This window comes from Platichthys flesus, chromosome 21 (assembly GCF_949316205.1).
Source record: "Platichthys flesus chromosome 21, fPlaFle2.1, whole genome shotgun sequence".
Taxonomy (NCBI): Eukaryota; Metazoa; Chordata; class Actinopteri; order Pleuronectiformes; family Pleuronectidae; genus Platichthys; species Platichthys flesus.
In genome coordinates this window covers 12,739,338-12,761,254 of record NC_084965.1, presented here as the reverse complement: position 1 = coordinate 12,761,254, position 21,917 = coordinate 12,739,338, and the positions used below count along the sequence as shown (strand labels likewise).

The following is a 21,917-nucleotide window of genomic DNA, read 5'->3' as shown; positions in this document are numbered from 1 at the left end:
ACACACACAGAGGAAAAAGACAGGTTAAGACTAAATAAACAAACTCATAACGGCAATTACAAGTTTGTACAACCTGTCTAGATTCCCTGAGGGCTCAGTGAGCCCACAGCAGAGCTACAACACTTCCAGATGTCAAGGCAGAGAGGAAAACACAGCTAAGGGACCATTTGTCATCTTTTTTTATAACATCAGGAGACTCAGATGGGTGTCCTTATGGCAATGTGTATGAATATGCACTCAGTGAGAAGTAGGCCATGCTACAACTACAGCACCAAGACAAACTTTGTGGAGAAAATTCATGCTTGCTGGTGTGGACCTGGTCTATTTTAGCCGAAGGAATTTCAGGTAGAAATATGGCTCACACAGCCGTGACCTGGCTGATGTGGCATGACTGACACGTTTTATCACTGCTTCTTATTATAGGGAGAGCTGGAAAGTGTTGCATTGCTTTAGCTTGGTACCTCATGAGCTAGAAGTGGGTCACAAGACACTTGGTCATGGTTGTGAACTCCCGAATATGTGTTGTTAGTATTAGTGTGTTATTTAAGATAATAGATTGCGTCGTAGCCAAGATTACTTTTGGCATTGAGAGGAAAATAACTCTCTCTCTTTTAAATGCCTATATGTACAGATGCAAATTCAGAGCAAACACCAAAACAAACATGTTTTAAAGAAAGAGAGCAAACACATTTACAAGCAGTGGAGATTCTCTCAGCCAATATGGTGCATTTGCAATCCAAGTGCATTTGTAGATTTGTTGGGCATAAATAAGAAAATATACAGACTTGAGTGACTCGAAAAAGAAAAGCACAGCAACTTAAGAGATGTGGGGTTCGGTAAGAAATATAAAGTGTAACACATTTACAAAACAATGGTAAAAGATGGTGATCCTTCTCGAGTATCAAGAGCAGACTAGCTTTTAAACGAATGACTCTGACAAACAGAATAAATCAGAGATCTGATGTGTGCCATGTGTTTTAATCTTCCTTTCTAGCACCAAGGGACAATCAAACAATCTGTTCTATAAGCCAAACCATGAACAGCTACTTCATACACAAACTCCTTTCATTAAAGCCCTCACGTTTTGCTTTTAAAACCACAACTACTCCAATGAGAAGCCATTCACCTCCAATTTTATGGTGCCGCTGCTGTTAAATTAAAATGCAAGTGATTAATTGAATGACAAAGCGCTCTGAAACAACAATTAGTATTGACTATGAGCAGCATTAACAAGGCCAGACAAACGCACCTTGACTGGAGGGGACAGGCGCGGTGGCGCAAACAAACTAAGCTCATTACTTAAATGCCACCTCAGTCGGATAGTGACGGATGTGTGAGAGTGAGTGAGACAAAGGCTATGTGTGCCTGTGTGTGTGAGTGCGCGCATTCATACCACACTGAGCTGCAGTCAGGAGGATACATTTACACACAAACACAGAAAGTGGATCTCCTCCGTGCAGTAGCACAACACTGTGCAGGCAGTGACAACACAACAATAGGCCTCTGCCTCAAACGTCTGCCTTGTCTCTCCATTTCTAGCCTTGACTGCTTCTTTATCTTTCTCCGTCTGTGTCTGACGCCAGTCGCTCATAGTTCTATCAGAACTAAATAAATGGCTTTGGAGAAACAAAACTTAACAACAAATTAATTGTAAAGACAAGTGTACCTGACCTGTGATGAAACATTCACCACACCCAGGAGTAATCATAAACTAAAAATGTAAAATGTGTATTGGGTGCAGGAGATAATATGTAGGCAAGTCAACAAAAGCCACGGCAAGCATGTGGTGGAAGAGATACACAGCAAACCTGCTCCTGTGCAGTGTGGGAGCAAAGGAAGGAAACGGATGAGTGCATGGATGAATGAGGAAAAAAGCTAAGATGCGCAAACACAGATGCACAGAGAAGAGTTTGAGAGTTCTGATCAGGCAAGTCACGGCAGTCCTGCTCGCTTTACCTGGCGGTCACGCTTTCTGGAGGCCAGAGACCAAGATAGCTTGTGATTTGTAAGCTATGTGTCCAAAAGGAAGGGAGGGAGGCAGGTGAGGAGGGGAAAAGTGTCATTCAAAAAGAAAAAGATGACATTAGAGCAAGCTTTTTTTGAAGGCAACACCTAATATGTCCGCCTGCACAAACAGTAGACTTTAAGTAAACCAGGAATATCTGATTTGTGTAACCTTATCAAGCAGAAAGCTTATATTGCAGTCCAATATGAATCCACGTCAAAATTGTTGGTAATTAGTTGCATCAATTTAAAAGGGCAAGAACAATTTTTTTTTTTTTTTTTTTTTTTTTCAGATTTTCAGTTTAATTGAAATCACTAAATTGGCGTTATATTGCTTTTGTCAGTGTACAATTTCACCCTCTCTCTGACATGTGTATTTCTAGTTATGCTGTCTTATAAGTGAATATCTTCGTGAGGCTCAGACATACTGCTTGATTCTCCATCCGTGCAAAGATGACGTTGAGCATCTGTGTGAGCGTGGCCTTTGCTGTGGTCTGGTTGATGAGGTTCTTGCTGGCCAGGTAGATGTTGTAGCATGTGCGGACGGCCTGCAGGACAGTGCCCTCGTGGATTTCTATGTGCTGAGAGGTTACTGCTGTCAGCAGAGCCTGGAAGAAAGTGAGAAGTACGACCAGAATAAATATAACACGTTACGTCTGTTACCACATATTTTGCTGGGAGGACATTTCCCCACAGTGTAACTCATTCATCTTAACCGATTACAGGATAAAGATCGAACAAAACAGATTTAGTATGTGGTCAAAATATGAACTTGAAAATACAGCAGTGTTACCATTCATGCCTCAGTGATGATGAAACTGCAGGAAAAAATACTTCATGGTTCTGAAAGGCTTTTCCAGCCTATGGGGCTTTTTAAGCTTCCGCCCAACAATGCCTACGGTCAGCAGAGAAGCTTTGAGGATAAACAGCCACTCAAGACTAAAATTAAAATTAAAATCTATTGTTCAGGCAGCCATCGGAAATTGCAAATTATTTTTTTTTGTTAGGATCAACATTTTCTAACTCAGGTTTCAGCAGTAATGACTCCCCCAAAAAAACACACACAATTATTTAAAATGATATGTATATGTATGATCACATATTCTACATGAAATAATAACTACATTTTGTTCTTTGATGCGGACATGAACAAAGTGGCAACACGAGAATAAGGATCTTGACTTAACACTCCATTTAGTTGGGGGAAAAAACTCTTATGGCTGATCTAATGCTGATCAAGTATCGGTGTGATATGACTAGGATGTAGCAGAAGACACGGGGGGGTACCACACCTTAATAATCTGTAGCTGAATACCCTCATCCGTCTGCGGCCCTTGGAAACAAGCGCAGATGGTCTCGATGATCCTGTCGATGAGTTTCTTGCCGGGGGTCGTGTTGTCCGGGGCACTGCCCGTCAAGTGGCCGTACGCTATCAGCTTCTACAAGTCCGATGCGTTTAGAACACACAGGCACACAGACAGAGACGCATTATTTACACAAAACGGACGAATTGATTTTTCATTTAATTTTGGGAAAGATCTTTAAAAGGTGTTGCAAATGAAGGAGCCAACATTCAGTGGACACATAGAAACAGTAGTGCAAACATGTGGGGGTCTGCAGGCCAACTTGTCCTGCCTCTGACCTGTAAACAGTCGAGCGAGGTGATGACGATGCGGGGACATTTGGACTGACATGCCAGCTCAAACGGCAAGAAGTACTTGTCGGCTTCAATGAAGTTGGTCTTTGATTTGATTGGCGGTAAAGTGCTGGAACCAGATTTGCCGTCTCCGCTGGGTGGACTAGGGAGGAACAGTACAAGAAGAAAGGGGAAAAAAAGAGAGAGAGATAAGAGACTGTGAGACAAACGCTGGGATCACACGGTCCAGTCTGTCAACTGAAGTCACAGTCACACTCCCCCTGACGTCCAGGCACAGTTAACAGTGCATGGAAAAGTTACCGCTAAAAATCCATAGCTCAAAGAGGATGTTAAACCTAAGAACATCTTGCCCTGCATCCTTTCTCAAGGGAAAACGCAGAGTAACAAAACCTTTATCACAGTCGACTGAATTTAATACAGTGGCTGACTGCTTAATATGGTGCCTGTTCTCTCTGAGGGAGGGGTGGTAATCCCGTTCGTTTTTATCCAGGCTCAGACTTTACCATGTGGTCAAGCTGACAAAGCATTTCCTGTCCTCGGACCAGCAGATAAACCTTAAATCAAATGATATGGTTGATTTCTGATATTTTGTTATTTTAAAGCAGAGAAAGAGAAATCAAATATGGGCCGTCGCTTTCATGTGTCTATCCCTGAGCATAACCACCACACCCAGACAGCACTTGCTAGAATAAAAAGAGGAGCAGGGAGGGGAGGGAGAAGGGAGAAGGGAGAAGGGAGGGAGGCAGATAAGAGAGGGAAGGGTTGCATTGTTTATGCCTTGGCAATGAAAAAGGATGACTTCAGCTCTTTTTAGAGGGACGACCTCACAGAGAATAGCAGGTTACGATCATTGAGACAAATAGAAGAGGAGAAGAGAGATGAAGTGGCTCGTAAAAGGAAGGGAGGGGTGGGGTACAAAGAGATGAAGTAAAGAGGATTCAACAGAGGGAACAAGAAATAATCAAGATAGATAGAAGAAGGGGAAGAGTGAGGACGGGGAAACAAAAAAAACACAACAAGAGGCGTCTGAAATCAAAAGAAGAAACAGGCATGAATTAAAAATGAATTAGAGGCAAGAAGAGAGGAGATACAAACATGGTGCATAAATATAGCGATTCAGAAAAAACCTTGAACCTTTTAAACAGTCTCCTCGCCATTTTCAAAACCGTCTCCCGACTTCAAAGAGGAGCTGTGATTACACGGAGAGCCTCCACTCGGTCGGCTCATGTGTTCTCTGACCCAGTCTGCATCTCTGTGTTATTGTGCAGTGCGTCTGCAGGGAGCTCGTCTCTCGCTTTTTCCTGGACTCTCTGCTTAACGTCAGCTGATCTGCTCGCTGCCTCATAATCGGCCCAGTGTCAGACTTGGACTGATTATTCAACATAATGTGGACATTAACTCGGTTTTATTTGAAAAACACAGACGGTCCTTGACTCGCTGCTGCAGAATGTACTGTACATAGAAGGGAAGACATATTTGTACGGCTTTAAATCAATAGCATATCATGTATCAGTACATATTATCTGGTATTTAGTGATAGTAATATTGATGCATCTTATCACATTTTGAATACTGAGCTTGATGATTCATCCTTCACCATGGAAACAGCAGATGACAAAATTCGAACCTTTAACCCCATCTGCACTCAAGGTCCATTGACTGTCTTAGTCTGAAGCTCTAGACGGCACTGTATCTCATGGTCTTCATCAGTTTAGTTGCAGATTACTTAGTTGTCATGGAAAGGAGAGGTTTAGGTTTTTAAAAATACTCTTATTCGCTTTCTTCACGAGGTAAGATGAGAAGATCGATAACACCTTGAGTGCATAAATTCAATCAAGAAGATATTAAAGGTGATTAATGAGCTTCAAATGTGTTTTTCTAGGTGGATGTTGGCAGCTTTGGACAGAACCAGACTGATTTCCAGTTTTTGTGCTGAGCTAAGCTAACCGTCTGCTGGCTGTAGCTTATTTTGAGCCAAGACGGGGGTGGAGGCCTAAGAGTGCTAAGAATAAAGGACAAATCGAACACTTATAGTTTGATAACAACTGAGAAAACTTCACACGTTAATAAAAAAGGTTCATTTTACTTCTTTAATGGCGTTAGAGTTAAGTTTACATTTTCTCAATTGAAGTATTTTAGTCTAATTAGAAAATATTTCTAAATTGTTTGGGCATCATATTCACTTCATAATGCAAATAATATATATTTATTTATTTCCCTGAAGTATCAGTCATATTAACAATATTATCTACTATACAATGTGAACTTATAACATAATTTATTTTACAGACTTATATGAATGTATTTATCAAAATATTTATATCAAATTACACATAGGCTTATTGTGATGGATATAAAAAGTATTCTACAGAGAACTGTGAGACTATTGCATCTACATATGGTGAAAGTGAGTACAAAACTCTAAAGCACTGGAGTTGAATCCATGAGCCGCAGCGTCTGTATGAGTTGTATGTGAACACAGTGTCTACATTGATCTACCTTTGATGTAGAACTCCTCACCTTGAGGGTGGAAATCTTATGGAGTTGGTTACTGGTAACGCTAATTTGGATAAAATGGAAAAGCCAAGGAGAAACAGTGGGTGGTGAAAATGGGGGAGGGAATCTGTGAGAGGAGAAACAGTGAGGGATGAAAATGTTAAAAGGGAAATGAAACGGCAGGAGGAAGAAAGGTTAGGGAAAAGGAGAGGTGACGCTCATGCCATGTTTCATTCCAAAGCCCACATGGTCACTTGCCAACCAACCTTTTGGCCAGAGCTTACACCATACACACAAGCACACAAAAATTAGTTCAGAATCTGGCAAGGGCTGCTGAAGTAATGCCATTAATGACAAGACAAGGGGCTGTTTGGAACAGACCAGGCAGAGAGACACAAACACACCAGAGGCTTGAACACGTACGTGCACACTCTTCTAATCCCATTTACTAGTCTGACCAAAGGAGAGATTTGCAGATGTGCCTTGAATTTTCGCCTGAATGTGCAAAACAGAGACGAACCCATGAAATTACCCATATCTCTTTTAAATAATTGATCAGCTGCTTACCTTAATTTCTCTGACTCTTCTTTGATTTCCTCTGAAACAGAAAGAGAAAGGGAAAAGATGTTAAATTAGTCAAGTATGAACCGTGGGGGAATGTAAATCCTGCAGCATTTTACTCAGCTAATGACTCCATGGGGAGCAGAGCACATATCAGGCCTGGCAGCACATAGCATTGGATTTATTTATGAGGGGCGGTTTTAAGAGAATATACATTTTTGTTTTTTTGTACTCCAAAACGCACAACTTATGTGTTATGTTTATGCTCGTCAGATCGGAAAGATGTCAATTGTCAAAGTTGTGTGTATTCAGCCACCAATGTCCCTCCCTGTAGATTCAACCATGTACAGTACTGTGCTCACACATATAATCTGACATTTTTTGTATTCAACGTGCAGGAATGGAGTAAATTCAGCTTCATACAGTCACAGAATGTTTTCATTATTTGCTTGAATGTGCTTGTGTTGTCATAGTGATGGTTTTGTTTATGTCCTGCCATTAAGCGCCAAAGAGCCCCCCTAATAAACCGCCTTAGCTGCTGCTCCGTCCCCAAAAAATGTTGCCATTATTAACTCGATAGAGCGCCCGTGAGACAGGCCAACATTTGTGTTTATTTCCCAGATCTACTGGCATGAAAGCAGTTGTATGAACTCGCTGAGTGCTGGCACAGAAGAGGAGAAAGAAAAAACAGAGAGAGAGACAGAGAGAGAGAGAGAGAGAGAGAGAGAGAGAGCGAGAGACAGACCCACAGTAGGAGGGATGCGGGGGAAAAAGAGACGGAAATAAAGCAGTGAACGAGAGGCCAATTGGTACGAGACATTAAAAGGGAGCCTTCAGTGAGGAAGCTTTTCAAAACACAGTGGCAATCGGCAGAGTCCTCACAAAATTGAACCAGCCTGCGATGCTTGGGAAGAACCCCACTAATGCGATGACAGCTCAATTATTTTATTGCTTGAAGGCAAACTGTCCTTTCAAAGAAATCCTCTTGTCTGGAATATTTAGCACTTAACACTCCGTGGAATTTAATTAAGGCCGGTCTGAACCATCTTTTAGTGCACGGCCGATGAGCGACGCGAAGATAACAGTTGTTTAAGAAGAGAAACCAAGCTTGGTTTTTGATATAAAGCCACCTAATGGTAATTTATGCACCTGTCACACATCTGTTAAATAAATTCAGTCACAATTGACCAACAAGTTTTAGATATAAATCAAAATGAAACAGAAAAACAACGAATTTACGAAGCTGCACCCAGCCCAATTTTTTTCCTGACATGTAACTAATTAACAAGAAAAAAAAAATCTTGATCCACCCCGTGATCGGACTCCGCACCAAAATGTAATGGATTCCATCCAGACCCATAATGCATCACTCAGCCAAGATCCATGGTAATCGAATCAACCAATAAACACACAGAGGGGGGTGTAAACGTAACCACCTTGAATGAAAATCAATCAATCAATCATATATTCCTTTTGCTCTCCACTTGTGCCTTGTATTTTCCCTTCAAACTTTAAGATTCTTTAAAGTTAATTATCAATATAGTCCAAACTTTTAAAGTCTGATGAGGTGCTATACGAAAACCCAATATCCCTGAACTTTAACCAAAAGAGGATAAGTGTAATATAACACTGCAGTGCAGGTTACAGGGAATGAATAGGCTGCGTGTCTCTGTCCTGCTCTATGAGGGCAATCAGGTTAAGTCCGGTTAAGTCAAACAAGAGCACGGGCAGCGTCACATAGGAAGACAGTTTGATGGGAGACATGGGGACTGTGTGAGTAACTATGAGGTAAATAGCTTTGTGTTTCAAGGGGCTTATGTGAGGAATGATCACGCTAGGATTTGAATAGTGAAGCTAAAGAGCATTGGTGAGCGGTGGTGATGTTGATGATGAGAAAGAGTAGCTGGATATGTAAGTGCTGGGTTCTCCTGGGACTGGACTGAACTGAAACGAGCCACAGATTAAAGCTGCCGATTCGCAACTGATCTGTCGGCTGCCTGTTTCAAATTGCACACACACACCAACACAAACAGTGCAGACAGATGCCAGAAGGCAGGCGCAGATAGCTGAGTGGAGCTTAAAACACACACACACACGCACACGCACACACACACACACACACACACACACACACACACACACACACACACACACACACACACACACACACACACACACACACACACACACACACACACACACACACACACACACACACCCCTTAACTATTATTTATTGATATGAATCTCATTTTCACCAACTTAGATTTGATATCTTGGCTCAGTCTGTCAAGTTTCTAAAAATAGCTGCCTGAATAATTACAAGGCATAGGATATTGAGAAACCTTTGTGGGCTGTTTTACTAGAAATGTACACAAAAGTGGCCCAACGTAAAATTGACATAGGATATGGGAATATTTTTCAGTTAAAACCAGGATTACCTGTGGAGTAATTTACAATCCAGATAATGATATGGTCACAAAATCTACATAAAGAATGTTTTTTGACCCTTTAAATTTGATGGAACGTTGTAAACATGGATTCCTTACGACGGCCTTACAGTCAAACTGAGATAAAGTAACTGTTGCCATAGAGCAACACTAGATGGTTAAATAAAACACTTTAAGAAATAAAAATAATGTCAAAGTGCCAAGTTCTGACGTAGCATGTATACACATGTAATCCAAGCAACTGTCAAGTTTGCTATCTTTAAATTCTTAGTGAAACATACTGATTTCTAATTCCTGTATATGTTACCATGAACCAGGAAATGGCAGCCTTCTGTCACTTATTAACCAAGTCCCTCAACCTCCTCTCTCATATACAAACACTGCCGACCTTGAAGGGCCTGGGTCTGATCAAAGAAGAGAACAACAGCAGCAGTGGCAGCAGCCTTAGCGTTAGCTCGGTGGAGGGGGTGAAGCCTCCTCCACACAGGACGACAGTGATGCCGATAAAACCAAATGGCCCATCACTTTTCAATCTAACGAGTCCACATGAAAATAGGATCAGGGTTTTGGAGAGTCAACTAGTGTCATTTTGAAAATGTGAAACAAGGCATATTTTCAAACAAGCTGAAATACTGTTTTCAAAATACCACTGCAAACTGAGACAATGATCATATAAAACCCATTTTCCACTAGTCATGAAAAAACCCACTAATACCCTTGAAGGTCTGGCTTTTGTCTGCATTTTCTTCTCCTTCATATCATGCAAGATGCAACGATGGCAAGATAGATTCTCATTTTCAAGCACAGAAAATCCAGCGTATATCCGATAATTTTGGTGTGACATAGGTATTAGAAACCCTTCAAACCTGACCTGTCTTGGATATGCCTTGCATTGTAATGCGAATAAATCACACCATCTTAAATGTATAGATATCATTTTTTATTGTATACATTCAATAAAAATGTGTATTGAATTACAAGATCGATTTCTGCTATACATTATTGCTGAGTTGGTGCTTCAGCAGATGAGAGCAAGATCACAGCTGCATTTACAGCCCCCTCAGGATGCTGCTCTCAAAAACTCTCAAACACTCTAATACTGCCTTTGCTAAACACCAGTGAGGAAGTGGCACACATGACACATCTATTTCCCTGACCAGATACATTAGAGGGAGCCATCCTGCTCTTGTGTGAGCTGTAGCCCAGACCAGACCTCAACACAGAGCGACATAATGTTTGTCAGCAGCATGCTAAGCCCTGAATCTCAAAGAGTTCTCCTCATCATCAGGATACGTTTTCCTCTTACCCTGACTTTGACCCAGATCCTTACAGTAGATGACAGTAAGGCGTTAATGAGCATTAATGTCCGGGTGCCAAGTCCCCCATGGAGACAGACATTTCAGGCCTGCATTTGGGTCTAACACATTTCCCATTTCTCTGGTATAATATTATATAGAGCTACTTCTGCAGATGAGCTTTGAGTGCTTTGATTGAACTGCAGTGTCCACAAAGACCAGCTAACCCCTCCAGTCCTGACCAGAGTCACTCCAGATACTTAAAGTGTGAGCCTTTTACTCTGGTTTCAGTTTGTATGGAATCCCATACACACAGGGGTTGTCGTCTATCCAAGTGCCCCCTAAAGCTGCCTCTAAGCTGTGGAGAGGGTCAGTCACAAACTGGTTAATCATTTCTGCACTCAGCTCTGGAGTGAGTGCGGCCTCCATGCCTGGATAAAGGCGAGGGAGGGGAGGGGAAGATTTCCATGAGCTAGCAAGAGCACAAAATGGACATGCATGAATACAGCCGGATGCATACTCACTTTCCAGTCAGGTACTTCCCCCCCCCCTGGCAAATTATACTGTAGCATCTACAATATTAACAACCTTTGTCCTCTACATAGGGAAATAAAAAACTAATTTAGAAAACATCCAGCCCTACAACCACAGCTACAATCTACAGAACATGACAACCATGTAAGTCGCTGCTAACCATGAAACGAATCCTCCATTGAGTCATATTTATTACTGCATCTATCAATGACAAGTGAAGACAACTCTGCAAAAACATCCCCGTCCAGCGGCCTTGGCTGCAGACTTATTAAAATTAACACAATGGCCTAGGAGCCGCAGTGTAGCAAAGGCTGATATAGGACACCAACAGCATTAGACCTGTTTGTGAAAAATACATGAGATGTTGATGACATCACATCTCAATGAGCACAACTCACTTCTACAGGTACACGTGTGTGTCAGACTGTACACTATGGGAGTTCAACACAGACTCCTAGGAGATCGAAAGCTATGATTCTGAGATGAAAAGGCATCTCAACTTCACAGCTTCAGATGACAGTGTCTGACTGTGATGGTTGGATAAACAGCCTGATCTACAGCCTGATCTGTCGCTGCGACATCTCACTCAATCGGTGAACTTGACAACGAGCAGAGACAGGTTTTGGCGGTGCTTCATATAAAACCTGTGTCAAAGGGGCTTATCAGTGATCCCTTCAATCACACTTACACTGAGCTACAGCAAATCTGATCATGGCTTCAACATCGGCCGTACAATGGCGTAGTCAGCTACTACCAAAATCCCTGAAGAATTGCAGTGTACACTCTAATTGCTCAAACATGTGTTTGTGTATCTGGATGAATGTAAATAGTGTTGCTAAAAGACGTGCATACATATTCATTAGATTTCACTGAATAAATAAACACTATAGAGACTTAGACTTTACTATGTGAGCTATTTGAGTTCAGCTACAACACATGACGATTCATTATAGAAAATACAACATCCATTAACACCTACAATCTGAGAGGCTTTCAGAGTAACTCAGATCAACAAAACAGCCTCCCCCCGTCTCTGACTGCTTGCAGGGTTAACTTGTGCCTGCGTCTTCCTCCTGGATGCCACCATGCCCAAATGACGTGCCAAAGCATTCCTCAACCAGCAGCTGCATATTGCACCCTAATGGGAGCGTTCGCCCCACAGGGTCCTCAGCTAGCCAGAACCATTAACACTGGAATCGCAGGCCCTCTCTCCTCCCTGGGCGTGTCTGGGTTCATGTAAATGTGTGTCACACAGCAGTGCATTACGCAAAAAGTCATGAGGACAAAATGAGGTTTGCGACCATTGTAACCTAAAAACTGGAAATCATACAGTTTATCATCTTATATCTTCTGACTCGTATTGAGATTGAACTGTCCTGATATTGATTATAACTTGTAAATATCGGAAATTTGACAAAGCTTGCGACCACTATACACTTGTACGGAGAAGGTTTAACTTTGACACAAGTTTTCTTGTATCTAATTTGGTATGATACATTTAGCTGCCCAATGCCCTTAGGAAAATGTAGGCTGCATCACAAATGTCTTTAATTGTTTTGTTTAAGATGTTTCCAGCAATGTTCAATGTCACCTTTTAATTGCGTCATATATTTGCTTTACCCATGGCTTTGCCCGTCTGTGCTTCAAACTCCGGGATAAACAATGTTTGATGGTAAGGAAAAAACACACTCCTAGTCAATTAGACAGTCTGCTGGGGATCATAGTGGCATCATAGCACCTTTAGCACCTGTTGTGTATTAAAAACATGTCTAATGTGGTTTTCAACCAGCAGCCAGTGCATCTGAAAACATGCAACAGCTGTCATGATTCTGATCCACTGACTCCAGTAGGATCCTATGATTGCCATCAGCATTTAGGGTAAACTGCAACAGTGTGAGCTGCGGGTAGAGCCATGCTATGACAAGCCTAGGATGCTGCACCCACCTGGAGCAAATATTCTTGCTGACTAAAGCCATTGGATCTACACTAATTCAATAAGGAGACATTCTGCCAGCAAGATGTTCACACATCGAATCACAATGAAACGCGTGCGCACACACAGACTTGTTTCTAACACATGCAAACACATCCAATTTCTCGTGAGAGCTCTAACATTTCATCAATTAAGACACAGCAGAGCTTGCACACGGCTGCTCTGCCGGAGAGAGATAAACACACGGCTCTCTGGAGACAGTACGTCACAGGACTAGCAGCAAGAAAACAGCATCGCAGGGAAGTGACAGCGAGTTCAGACAAAGAGTGAGGAGGGAAAAGGGACAATGTGAGAGAAATCAGGGACGAGGACGACGAGGCTGGTTTCCAAAAACAAACCAGCTGCATAAACCTGTCTCTCAACCAGTTGGTGTGTACATTTTGCACACTGACAGAATGCTGGTATGGTGTGACCATAACACTGTAATGGGACACGTTTAGTTTTTATATATTAAAAGCGTGCAGCACAGAAGGATGGACCAATGGAAGGAGAGAGGGAACGATGATATTTCAATGCATCCTAGATAACACTCCTTTCTATTGTGTTTCCAGCAATCTCTACAAAGACACACAAAAACACACACAAGAGGTTAGAGGTCAGTCTCTGACTCAGTCTGAGTCATCACCTGAGCAAGGAACTGGAGACTGAGAGAAAGGGTTACCCCCCCCCCCCCCCCCCCCCCCAATCCTGCAGTTCCATTTCCATTTCAAAGAGCCTCTAGAGCCCATCTGCATCTGGCATGAAACCAGCGGAGGGCACGAAGCAATCTGTACGCAGCGATCAGCTAAAATTCAATCCAGACCCAGATTGCTTATGGTTCCAGTGACTGTGGGTCTCAAGATATGGACCACTGACGGCATGACTTTAGCAGGAGAGGATGAGAGAAATAAACTGAGGACACACAATAAAGAGCCTCAGGACTCAGATTGACATAAATGTTGACTTTGTGATGATGTTTCCTTATGATCTCCTTACAGAGTCAAAGATTTACTCCATTATCTAGACTGACAACATTATACTGTAGCATCTCTGGTGGATTCATTGAGCATGAAACAGCGCTCAATAAAAATATGTCAACAACAGGCATAATAATAAAATCATTGTAGCTTCGCACTGTTAAAATAGGCCAATCTATGGATGAATCAGTGCTTATGTGTCCACCTCCACCTACTAATAAACTAAGGGGCCGGGCCCTCCACCAGGGAGAGCCTGAGAAAAATCGGACCCATGACATTTCCATTGTGCAGGCTGAAAAGAAAGGTTGCACAGCAGTAATTACATTTGGAGGGGAAGAAGGAAACACTGCCAGAGGTTGTCTGGGCTACCTAATCGTGTGTGCGTTCATGTGTGTGCGCAGGCATGTATGTGTAAGTGTGTGTGTTCAACTCGCTTACACTAGCATAAACCTAATAATCACTGGTCTGACTCCCATGGCTGAATCAAGGCAAAAAAGTCACAAACCGTATGGCCTCCCCTAGGACTTCATTACTGTGGGCTTTGTTATTTAAATGAATTCATCTTTAATAATTCCACTCTAGATACATGATTTAGCACTTCTCCAGTCTGACTCTATTGTACCTTCAGACCTCTGAAATTGGGTTATTATTACTGTGCAGCACCGTGCTGCACAAGCTGGAGATTAATGGCAAATCAATGGAGGATAAACATGAGTACTGAGAATGGCATCCTCCTGCATTCATTCACAGTGACCCTTCTCATCATACCTGCTGACGTTGAGTTCCCTGCATGTTTAGCGGGAAGTCACGATGAAGTACAAACTCCATGTGAGGCTACATGAGGTTTTCACAACCATCTCACTTCTTCACTTTTCTTTCAGACAAACAGAAATTTCCATTCTCTTTAGTTCTGTAAAATGAAAAGATCCATGGATTCTTCCCTGAGAAAACGGTGAAATTTCTCAATGCCGCTGAGCTATTGATCCGCAACAAATTGCAATGTGTTCTTTCCTGACCCTGATCCTTTCACTAAGTCTTGTTGTAATTCGTTCAGTCGTTTTTATTTGGTGTAATCTTGATTCAAAACAAAACAACAAACAAACGGACAGGATCTGTTTGGACACATTTGTGCAACAGACTCTGAGTTTCAAGCCTCTGGCGGTGCATTTCCCTTCACAGTGACATTGGAGAGCTGGTGAACTGGAGCACATCATAGCCCTGTAGTGCCTTCGACATTTTTACCCTTTTGTACTATAAGCAATTTATCACCTGACATTTGGAAGAACCTGCTGTGAAATGTACAGAATGTAGAAGGCAGGTTAGCCGTGTTTGCTAACCAGTCTATAAGATGTTGCTTTTCCTTCATGAGACGGCTTGTTCAAATAATTAATTAAATAGCGTTATTTCATGAGCAGCTGAGTCATCCGAAGCACAATTGTTATCGTTATCACACAATATAGAGAGAAAATGGAGATTGAGAGGGAGAGGAAGAGGAAGAAAGAGGGAGAGAGAGAGAGAGAGAGAGAGCGAGAGAGAGAGAGAGAGAGAGAGAGAGAGAGAGAAAGAGATCTGTTTGCGTTATAATTAATGAATCACCTGTCCCAGGACCAGAGGAGGCAACCGTGGAGAACAATAATGTATTATGTATGGAGGTATCAGTTCAAAAAATATATATAAAGAACCATAAAATGAAGAAAATTAACAATGCTTAAGGGTAAAAAAAAAAAGGCTAATCTAACATCTGAAGTGTCTTTTCTCACTGGTGCTTCCACGTTGACTATCCACTGCTCATTATCTATACAGCCGTCAACCTTTGGGGTTACAGGCAGCCTCAGCGTCTGCATTCGGTCTGGAGGGGACAAAGGAGACAGAAACCTGGCACATGGCCTCACCCTATCTCATCTCTCTCTTTACTTCAAGGAAATGAAGCAGTAGAGTTGATTGCGAAAGAGTTTATCTCAACATATTAATATGAATTTTAAAATATTAAAAATCTAGGACTTCTGGCCCTGTTCCATCCAACTGCATGAGACAACTAGTGCTAAAAATTTACATGAAAAATAATTGACATGAAAATGGACATCGGTAATCACCTTTACCGTCATTTGCAGCTTGTTCACTAATATGAAGTAAATGTATACAAAAGTACTTTTATGTTTAACAAAGATTTTTTTTTTTTTTAAGTTCTATATATATTATATTGTATATATTGAATTTATGTTTTTCATTTGTGGTTATTTAAAAAAGTTTACAAGGGCTTAGGAATTACATATATATATATATTGGTAGTTATTATGTATCGGAAATGTATCCAAAATACTTGACTAAACACGCCCAAAAATCCTAATGGTTGGGTTCTGTACTTAGGTTTTTGATACTGCCACAAAACAAGTCCATTTTGAAGAGTTGTTATCTCACTTCCTTTGCTTGTGGTTCAGCTATGGATCAAAGTATGGATAAAGGAATTTGAACTGGGCACACATGCACATATATCTGATATCAGTTTGCAGTCAGACAGTATTACAACCTTAGGGTGAATCATTTAGTGCCATTAACATTTACTGCACCATGACAAATAAAGTCAAATAAAATGCAGCTGCAATCTCTTCCATCATTTACGCTTTCTCAGCTTCAGCAGTGCTGCCCCTATTATCAGTAGGCTACCTGGAGTGCCTCTGCTGAATGGAAATCAGAATTCATCTTGTGGACTGATACATTTCTGTCAGGAATATGAAGCATGGTAGTAAAAAAAAAAGTTGACAGGTACACAAATCAGGAGGACTTTCATTATTCAGTAAAAGTACAGTCATCTCCTGTACACTTCATATTTTGGATGAGCTGTAGTATGGGTCGTTGGGGAATCGTGGTAAAAAAACTTAATTAAAACTGGGACCATTTAAAGCCTGCTGCTTATCATGGGTGAGCATGTGGTGGCTTTGGTGCCGCTTATCATGGAGCAGCATGTGTTCACCATCCTTATTGATGAGAGGTGCATTTGTCCCGTTAGATTCTCTGCCAGGTTTGCAAATTCTAAATGAAAAGGTGGGCCATGCCTCCAGTGGCCTTGAGTTCGGTGCGAAGAACAGCTTGTTGATCTTGTCTGTGTAAACAGATTTAACTCCAGGATCTTTTGAGCTTGGATGAGAAAATATTTCTGCTACAGTGATGCTATAAATGCTTGGAGGTGGTAGTTGTAGGAAAACCTGTCGAACAATATAGTTTGTGCTTGTGCTTAAAGTTAGGGGAAGAAGAATTTAAAAGATGGTGGGTGAAAGTATCTGCATCTTGAGTTTAGCCTAATTTAATGAAAAACTGATTCACACATATCTTTGGGATTTCTTTTTGTATTTCCCTGAATTAAACTAAGACGACAAATCATCTGAGACGTATTTTGCCTTTGAATTATTGAAATTAGAATATTTAGATACAAGTTTAGGAGCTAGAGTATATATATAAAGGTTTAAACAACTGCTTTACACTTTAAAAGTGGAATGGCACTCAGTAGAGCTACAGTCCACTTAACTCAAAACAAGCTGCACCAAATCTCACACACTCATTGATATCAGTTCCCTAAATATGGCCGATTGCTTTTCATCAAGATCCATGAATTACTCCCAGGGAAAAGAGTGAAAATATTTATAAAAGTCCTATTTCGCATTGTAAAAGAATGTGATTAAAAGAAAATTCTGGATCCACACTTCAATTTAATGAGTTCTTCCCTGAGCAGAGCTCCATCCTTACTCAAAGTTTCATAGAAAACTGTTGTTTTTGTGTAATCTTGCCAACAATCAAACATACAATTGCTGTACGCCCAGAGTCAGCGCTGCTTGCTCCTGGTATATTGTAAATTCCTCTCTCATAACCAGCTCTTGTTGCAAAGCATTCAGATTTAATGCATGTCAAGCCACTCAGACCATCAGGAATGCACCACAGCTACTCAAACTGTCAGTACCTCAGAGCGAGCTAACAACTGACCACATGACTCTGGCTCAAAAGATGAAGAAAAAAAAACACCCTGGCATTACATTCATTATTTACCCTTCTCTCATGTATCCCCTTTTAAAACCTAAATCACATCACATGAGCGAACTGCATCTTACCCACCCAGTGGGACCCAGCAAAAGTAAACAAGATCCTGACGAAGAAAATTAAGCATCTAATGAGCTGACGGGCCCAGTGGTTGTTTTCTGAAGAGTTAGTGGACCACAACAGGAAGGAAATGGTAGATTTGATCAGGTAGCATTGAAGATGTATTTAAAGAAGTTCCCATGTAGCGCTGTATCAACAAACTTAGATTTCTTTATATGTGATTTTAAAGACATATATTGACGGGACAATAAAATAACATTTACAAAGACTTAGCTTGTCCACATTACCCATAACTGTTTAATAGTTAATACTCAGATCATCACATTGTGCATCTAGATTTTCTGGCCAGGGTGAAAACAATATGTCACTTCAGTCAGTCCAGGGAGTCTGAGTAGAATATCATTATAACACTATATACTGTATATACATCACTCTCACAACACTACAACATACAGGTCCCAGAAGTTCAGCTACAGCTACAGGTGTCGAACAGATTTATCATCAGTGTTCCGTGACAAGGAAGAAAACAGAGTTGCTGTCTCCAATATGTAAGAAGAATATCCAGCTGCAGGCAACAAAATATGCCTTCCTTGAATTTTTGAAAGGAGGCATCAACAGGTTTCAAGGTTGCCGTAACCTCTGCAGCTGACCCCAGGATCATGCACCTCGAGGGGAGAGATAATGAGAAACATGAAGCTTGTACAGAGTCCCCTGATTTAGCTTGTTACATTCACACTACGACTTTCTCAGCAGCAGCGAAGCCATACGAAATGTTCACGTCGGAGAGGACCAGCTGGGTTTGAAAACAAGTGGACCAATCCGTAAGGGCAGCATCTTACGGAGCTAGCACTTTGGGATCATAACAATGAATTAAAGCCTGTGCTGGGTGGATACAGCCTGTGGGCCTTTGATATATCAGCCCCTTTTATACAGCCTGTAAAAGGTGGGAATGTGGCACCTTTGTTCCACTTCGCTGTTCTTCATAAAAGAGGCTCGTCACACCTCTGATTCTGGAACGGCAGAATGCTATCTTAAAATCACAGACAGCACTATGCCAGCTTTGTATGGTTCAGTGAAAAAAAGCAAAAGCAACATAAAGAGATCTTCCTAAAGCCAATAGAACAGGCTGTCTAATATAAAAGAGGCTATTGAGTTAACTGTCAGTCTTACGCTCGTTCTGATCCTTGGTAGCAGACGGCTCCTCTCAAAGATGACGACAGTGAGATCTAAAGATAATAGGATCCTGCCTCCATGACAGTTTGGAGGGTGTGAGAAACATAGACTGTAAATAAAGATGGACGCCGCGTGTCCACTTTCTCTCGTTGTTCCAAAGTGAAGCTAAAATATCTGAGCGCTGCCATCTTGAGCTGGTGACTTCATTGGGAGTCTGCACAATACTCATCGTGGTGTGGGGCCGCATTTTTTAGGTCAAATACCAAACTTGCTGGAAAGATCAGTGTGATATTAACAACTTAAAAAGACGGAACATCTTTGAGAAAAAAAAAAATTTGATGGATAATTTTTTTTAGTCTATGTCCCGTCAGTTGGTGAGGGTGGACTGTCCAGCAAATGTAGCCTAGCACGTCTGTCCTATATGCATCGCAAATATGCATTGATTCACTACCAGCTTTGACAACAACACAAAAAGGACTTCATAAAAGTGACTGCTATACAAGGAATAATTCAAACCTCTACAACAGGGAGACAGTGAGTGACAGGCAAAAAGAGACTCTGGTACAGGCACGCTCTCTGAGATGTCTCAGAGCCCCAAGAGCCAGAGAGGATTATGTAAGTCACTCAGTATACTGGGTCAACCACTTGGTTTTATATGCACTACTTATGTACTGCTGCTAGCTGATTGCTAAGATTCTCATTCTGATATTTGAATGTATGGCTGAGCTCAACTGTGATGGTAAAAGGTTTTACCTGACCTAACCTGCAAACACCCACAACCACAGACTGAGTGACCAATGTTGCTTGTTAAAGTAGACGTTCAACCGATAATAGATTTGCTCTGATACCATTTCTCTCTTTACGATACTTATTCTAATATTGGAACTTTGTTTACTTCTTGGCCAAAGAAGTGATTCCCTGGGAAAGAAAACTGCAGTTTTATCTGGGTGAAACTGATGTACTTTCAAGACGTGGTATCCGATCAGTACATACACTCCTACACTCTCCGATGCCTACTCTGCGCAGCCGACTATATGAGACTCAGTAACCGTGAGTGAATAATTGATTTACAATGCACAAAGGTGTGTAGCACTTTGAGTCTAAACTTAAAGTCTAAATGTTCCCCTTCCCAGGTTAACAGTTCACAAATCATCAGACCATCAAATTCAGTTTTGGGGTGTAGTTTCCCTTTCAGTCCTTACCACACAGACCTAAACTGCTTCACTGAAGCCTCACCCAATACACTCCCCAAGTGTGCAGAGGAATGTAAGATCTGTATGGGAGAGCTTATCTTGCAAAACATAAGAGCAAGACTAGACAAACATCATTGGTGTATTGAGCCTTCAAGGCCACTGCAACGGCCCACAAAACATGACTGTGTTGATAGAAGCAGCGACTGAAGGGACAGGTAGGATGATTGGCCGCTGCGCAACATGGACTCACTGTTTCTCTGGCAGAGTCAGGTTACTCCCCAGCAAAGGACAAAACACTGTTTGTTCCGAGATAGGGAACAGGTGAAAAAGTACAACTAAAGAAATATATATAAATAAAGGTCTTTGAATTCCCCTTCAATCCTTTTTCCTAATTTACAATTTTTTAACCGAAACACTGATCTTAACGACTTTCTTAATCATTTTTAAATGTTTAATTTCATTTTGTCGTCACTATTTTCTCTCTTATATATGTGCTTTAATGTTGCCTCATGCTTTGCGATCTTCCAATTGCTTTTAATTTATGTGTCAAAACACCTTGTAACTTTATTTTGAAAGGTGTTAAATAACTTAAGTATACTGTCATTATTATAAAACCATCATCTGCCGTGATCATCTATGAATATCCATTCTACGTTCAACATTTTCATTATTCTGTGTTTATTGCCATCAGTCACTCTTTATGACATGTTAATACACCTGCTAACGAATAGTTCCGCTAAGTTACTACATGTATTTGGACTAAAGCCGGATGTTAAATGATGTTGACTTCAAAATAAAAGCATGGTTAATGTGACAATGCCTTCCTGGTCTTTTTTATGAATGACAAAAACATGCTTTGAAACAAATAAAGTCAGTTTTGTTTTATTTAATACTACTTAACACGTTTTATGTCTTAAATGTGGTAGTTTAACCGAACCAAAGTATGACTTGTGTTGAAGATCGAAGTTCTGACCGGAAGCTGAGTATCATTTCCGCTTGTCTGATGTAGCATGAAGGTGCTAAGGAGTATTGACAGCTGTCACCTTCTTCTCGTCTCTGTCCCGGCTTCACGTGTCGTGTCACAGCACAACAGAGAAGATGAGGGTCCAGTTTATTTAACAACCACAACCGATCAACACATTAAAAACAAAAACCACAGCATGTCATCCAACCCTAACCCTTGTTGTAGCCGCCCCACGTCCCTCCCGCACCAGGAAGAGACGCGGACATGTCACCTCTGGAGGGATCGAGCCTCACAGAACACACAGTTGGGATGGAAGCGTGTCAAGCTCAGCGGCTGCTCGTGTTGTGCTTGCCCGTTAGCTTCACCCAGAAGGCGGATACAACTTTTGTCCGCTGCTCGGCCCTGAGCCCTGGTCGCCACCACAGTTTCGCAGCATCGCTAACACCCCCACCACCTCCACCCCCGGTGGTTGACACGGAGCCGTGTCCACTTTAGCCCCCCTGCGCCACGTCAATTAAACACGTAGACGTTTCTGCTCAATGCCAAACGCAGG

General features: G+C 41.5%; 1 protein-coding gene across 2 annotated transcripts in view; it reads right to left on the bottom strand.

Annotated features, from left to right (window-relative positions):
* arfgef1 (ADP-ribosylation factor guanine nucleotide-exchange factor 1 (brefeldin A-inhibited)) overlaps nt 1-21,917 on the bottom strand; it is a 46,908-nt gene that overhangs the window by 24,427 nt on the left and 564 nt on the right. The window contains exons 2-6 of one of the 2 annotated variants that reach the window (XM_062379098.1): nt 6,725-6,755; nt 3,647-3,803; nt 3,297-3,443; nt 2,433-2,612; nt 1,957-2,010 (exon numbers count right to left, since the gene is read on the bottom strand). In XM_062379098.1, coding sequence (XP_062235082.1) covers nt 1,957-2,010; nt 2,433-2,612; nt 3,297-3,443; nt 3,647-3,803; nt 6,725-6,755 — 569 coding nt within the window. The remainder of the gene's footprint in view (nt 1-1,956; nt 2,011-2,432; nt 2,613-3,296; nt 3,444-3,646; nt 3,804-6,724; nt 6,756-21,917) is intronic. The other variant, XM_062379099.1, reaches the window with a different exon arrangement.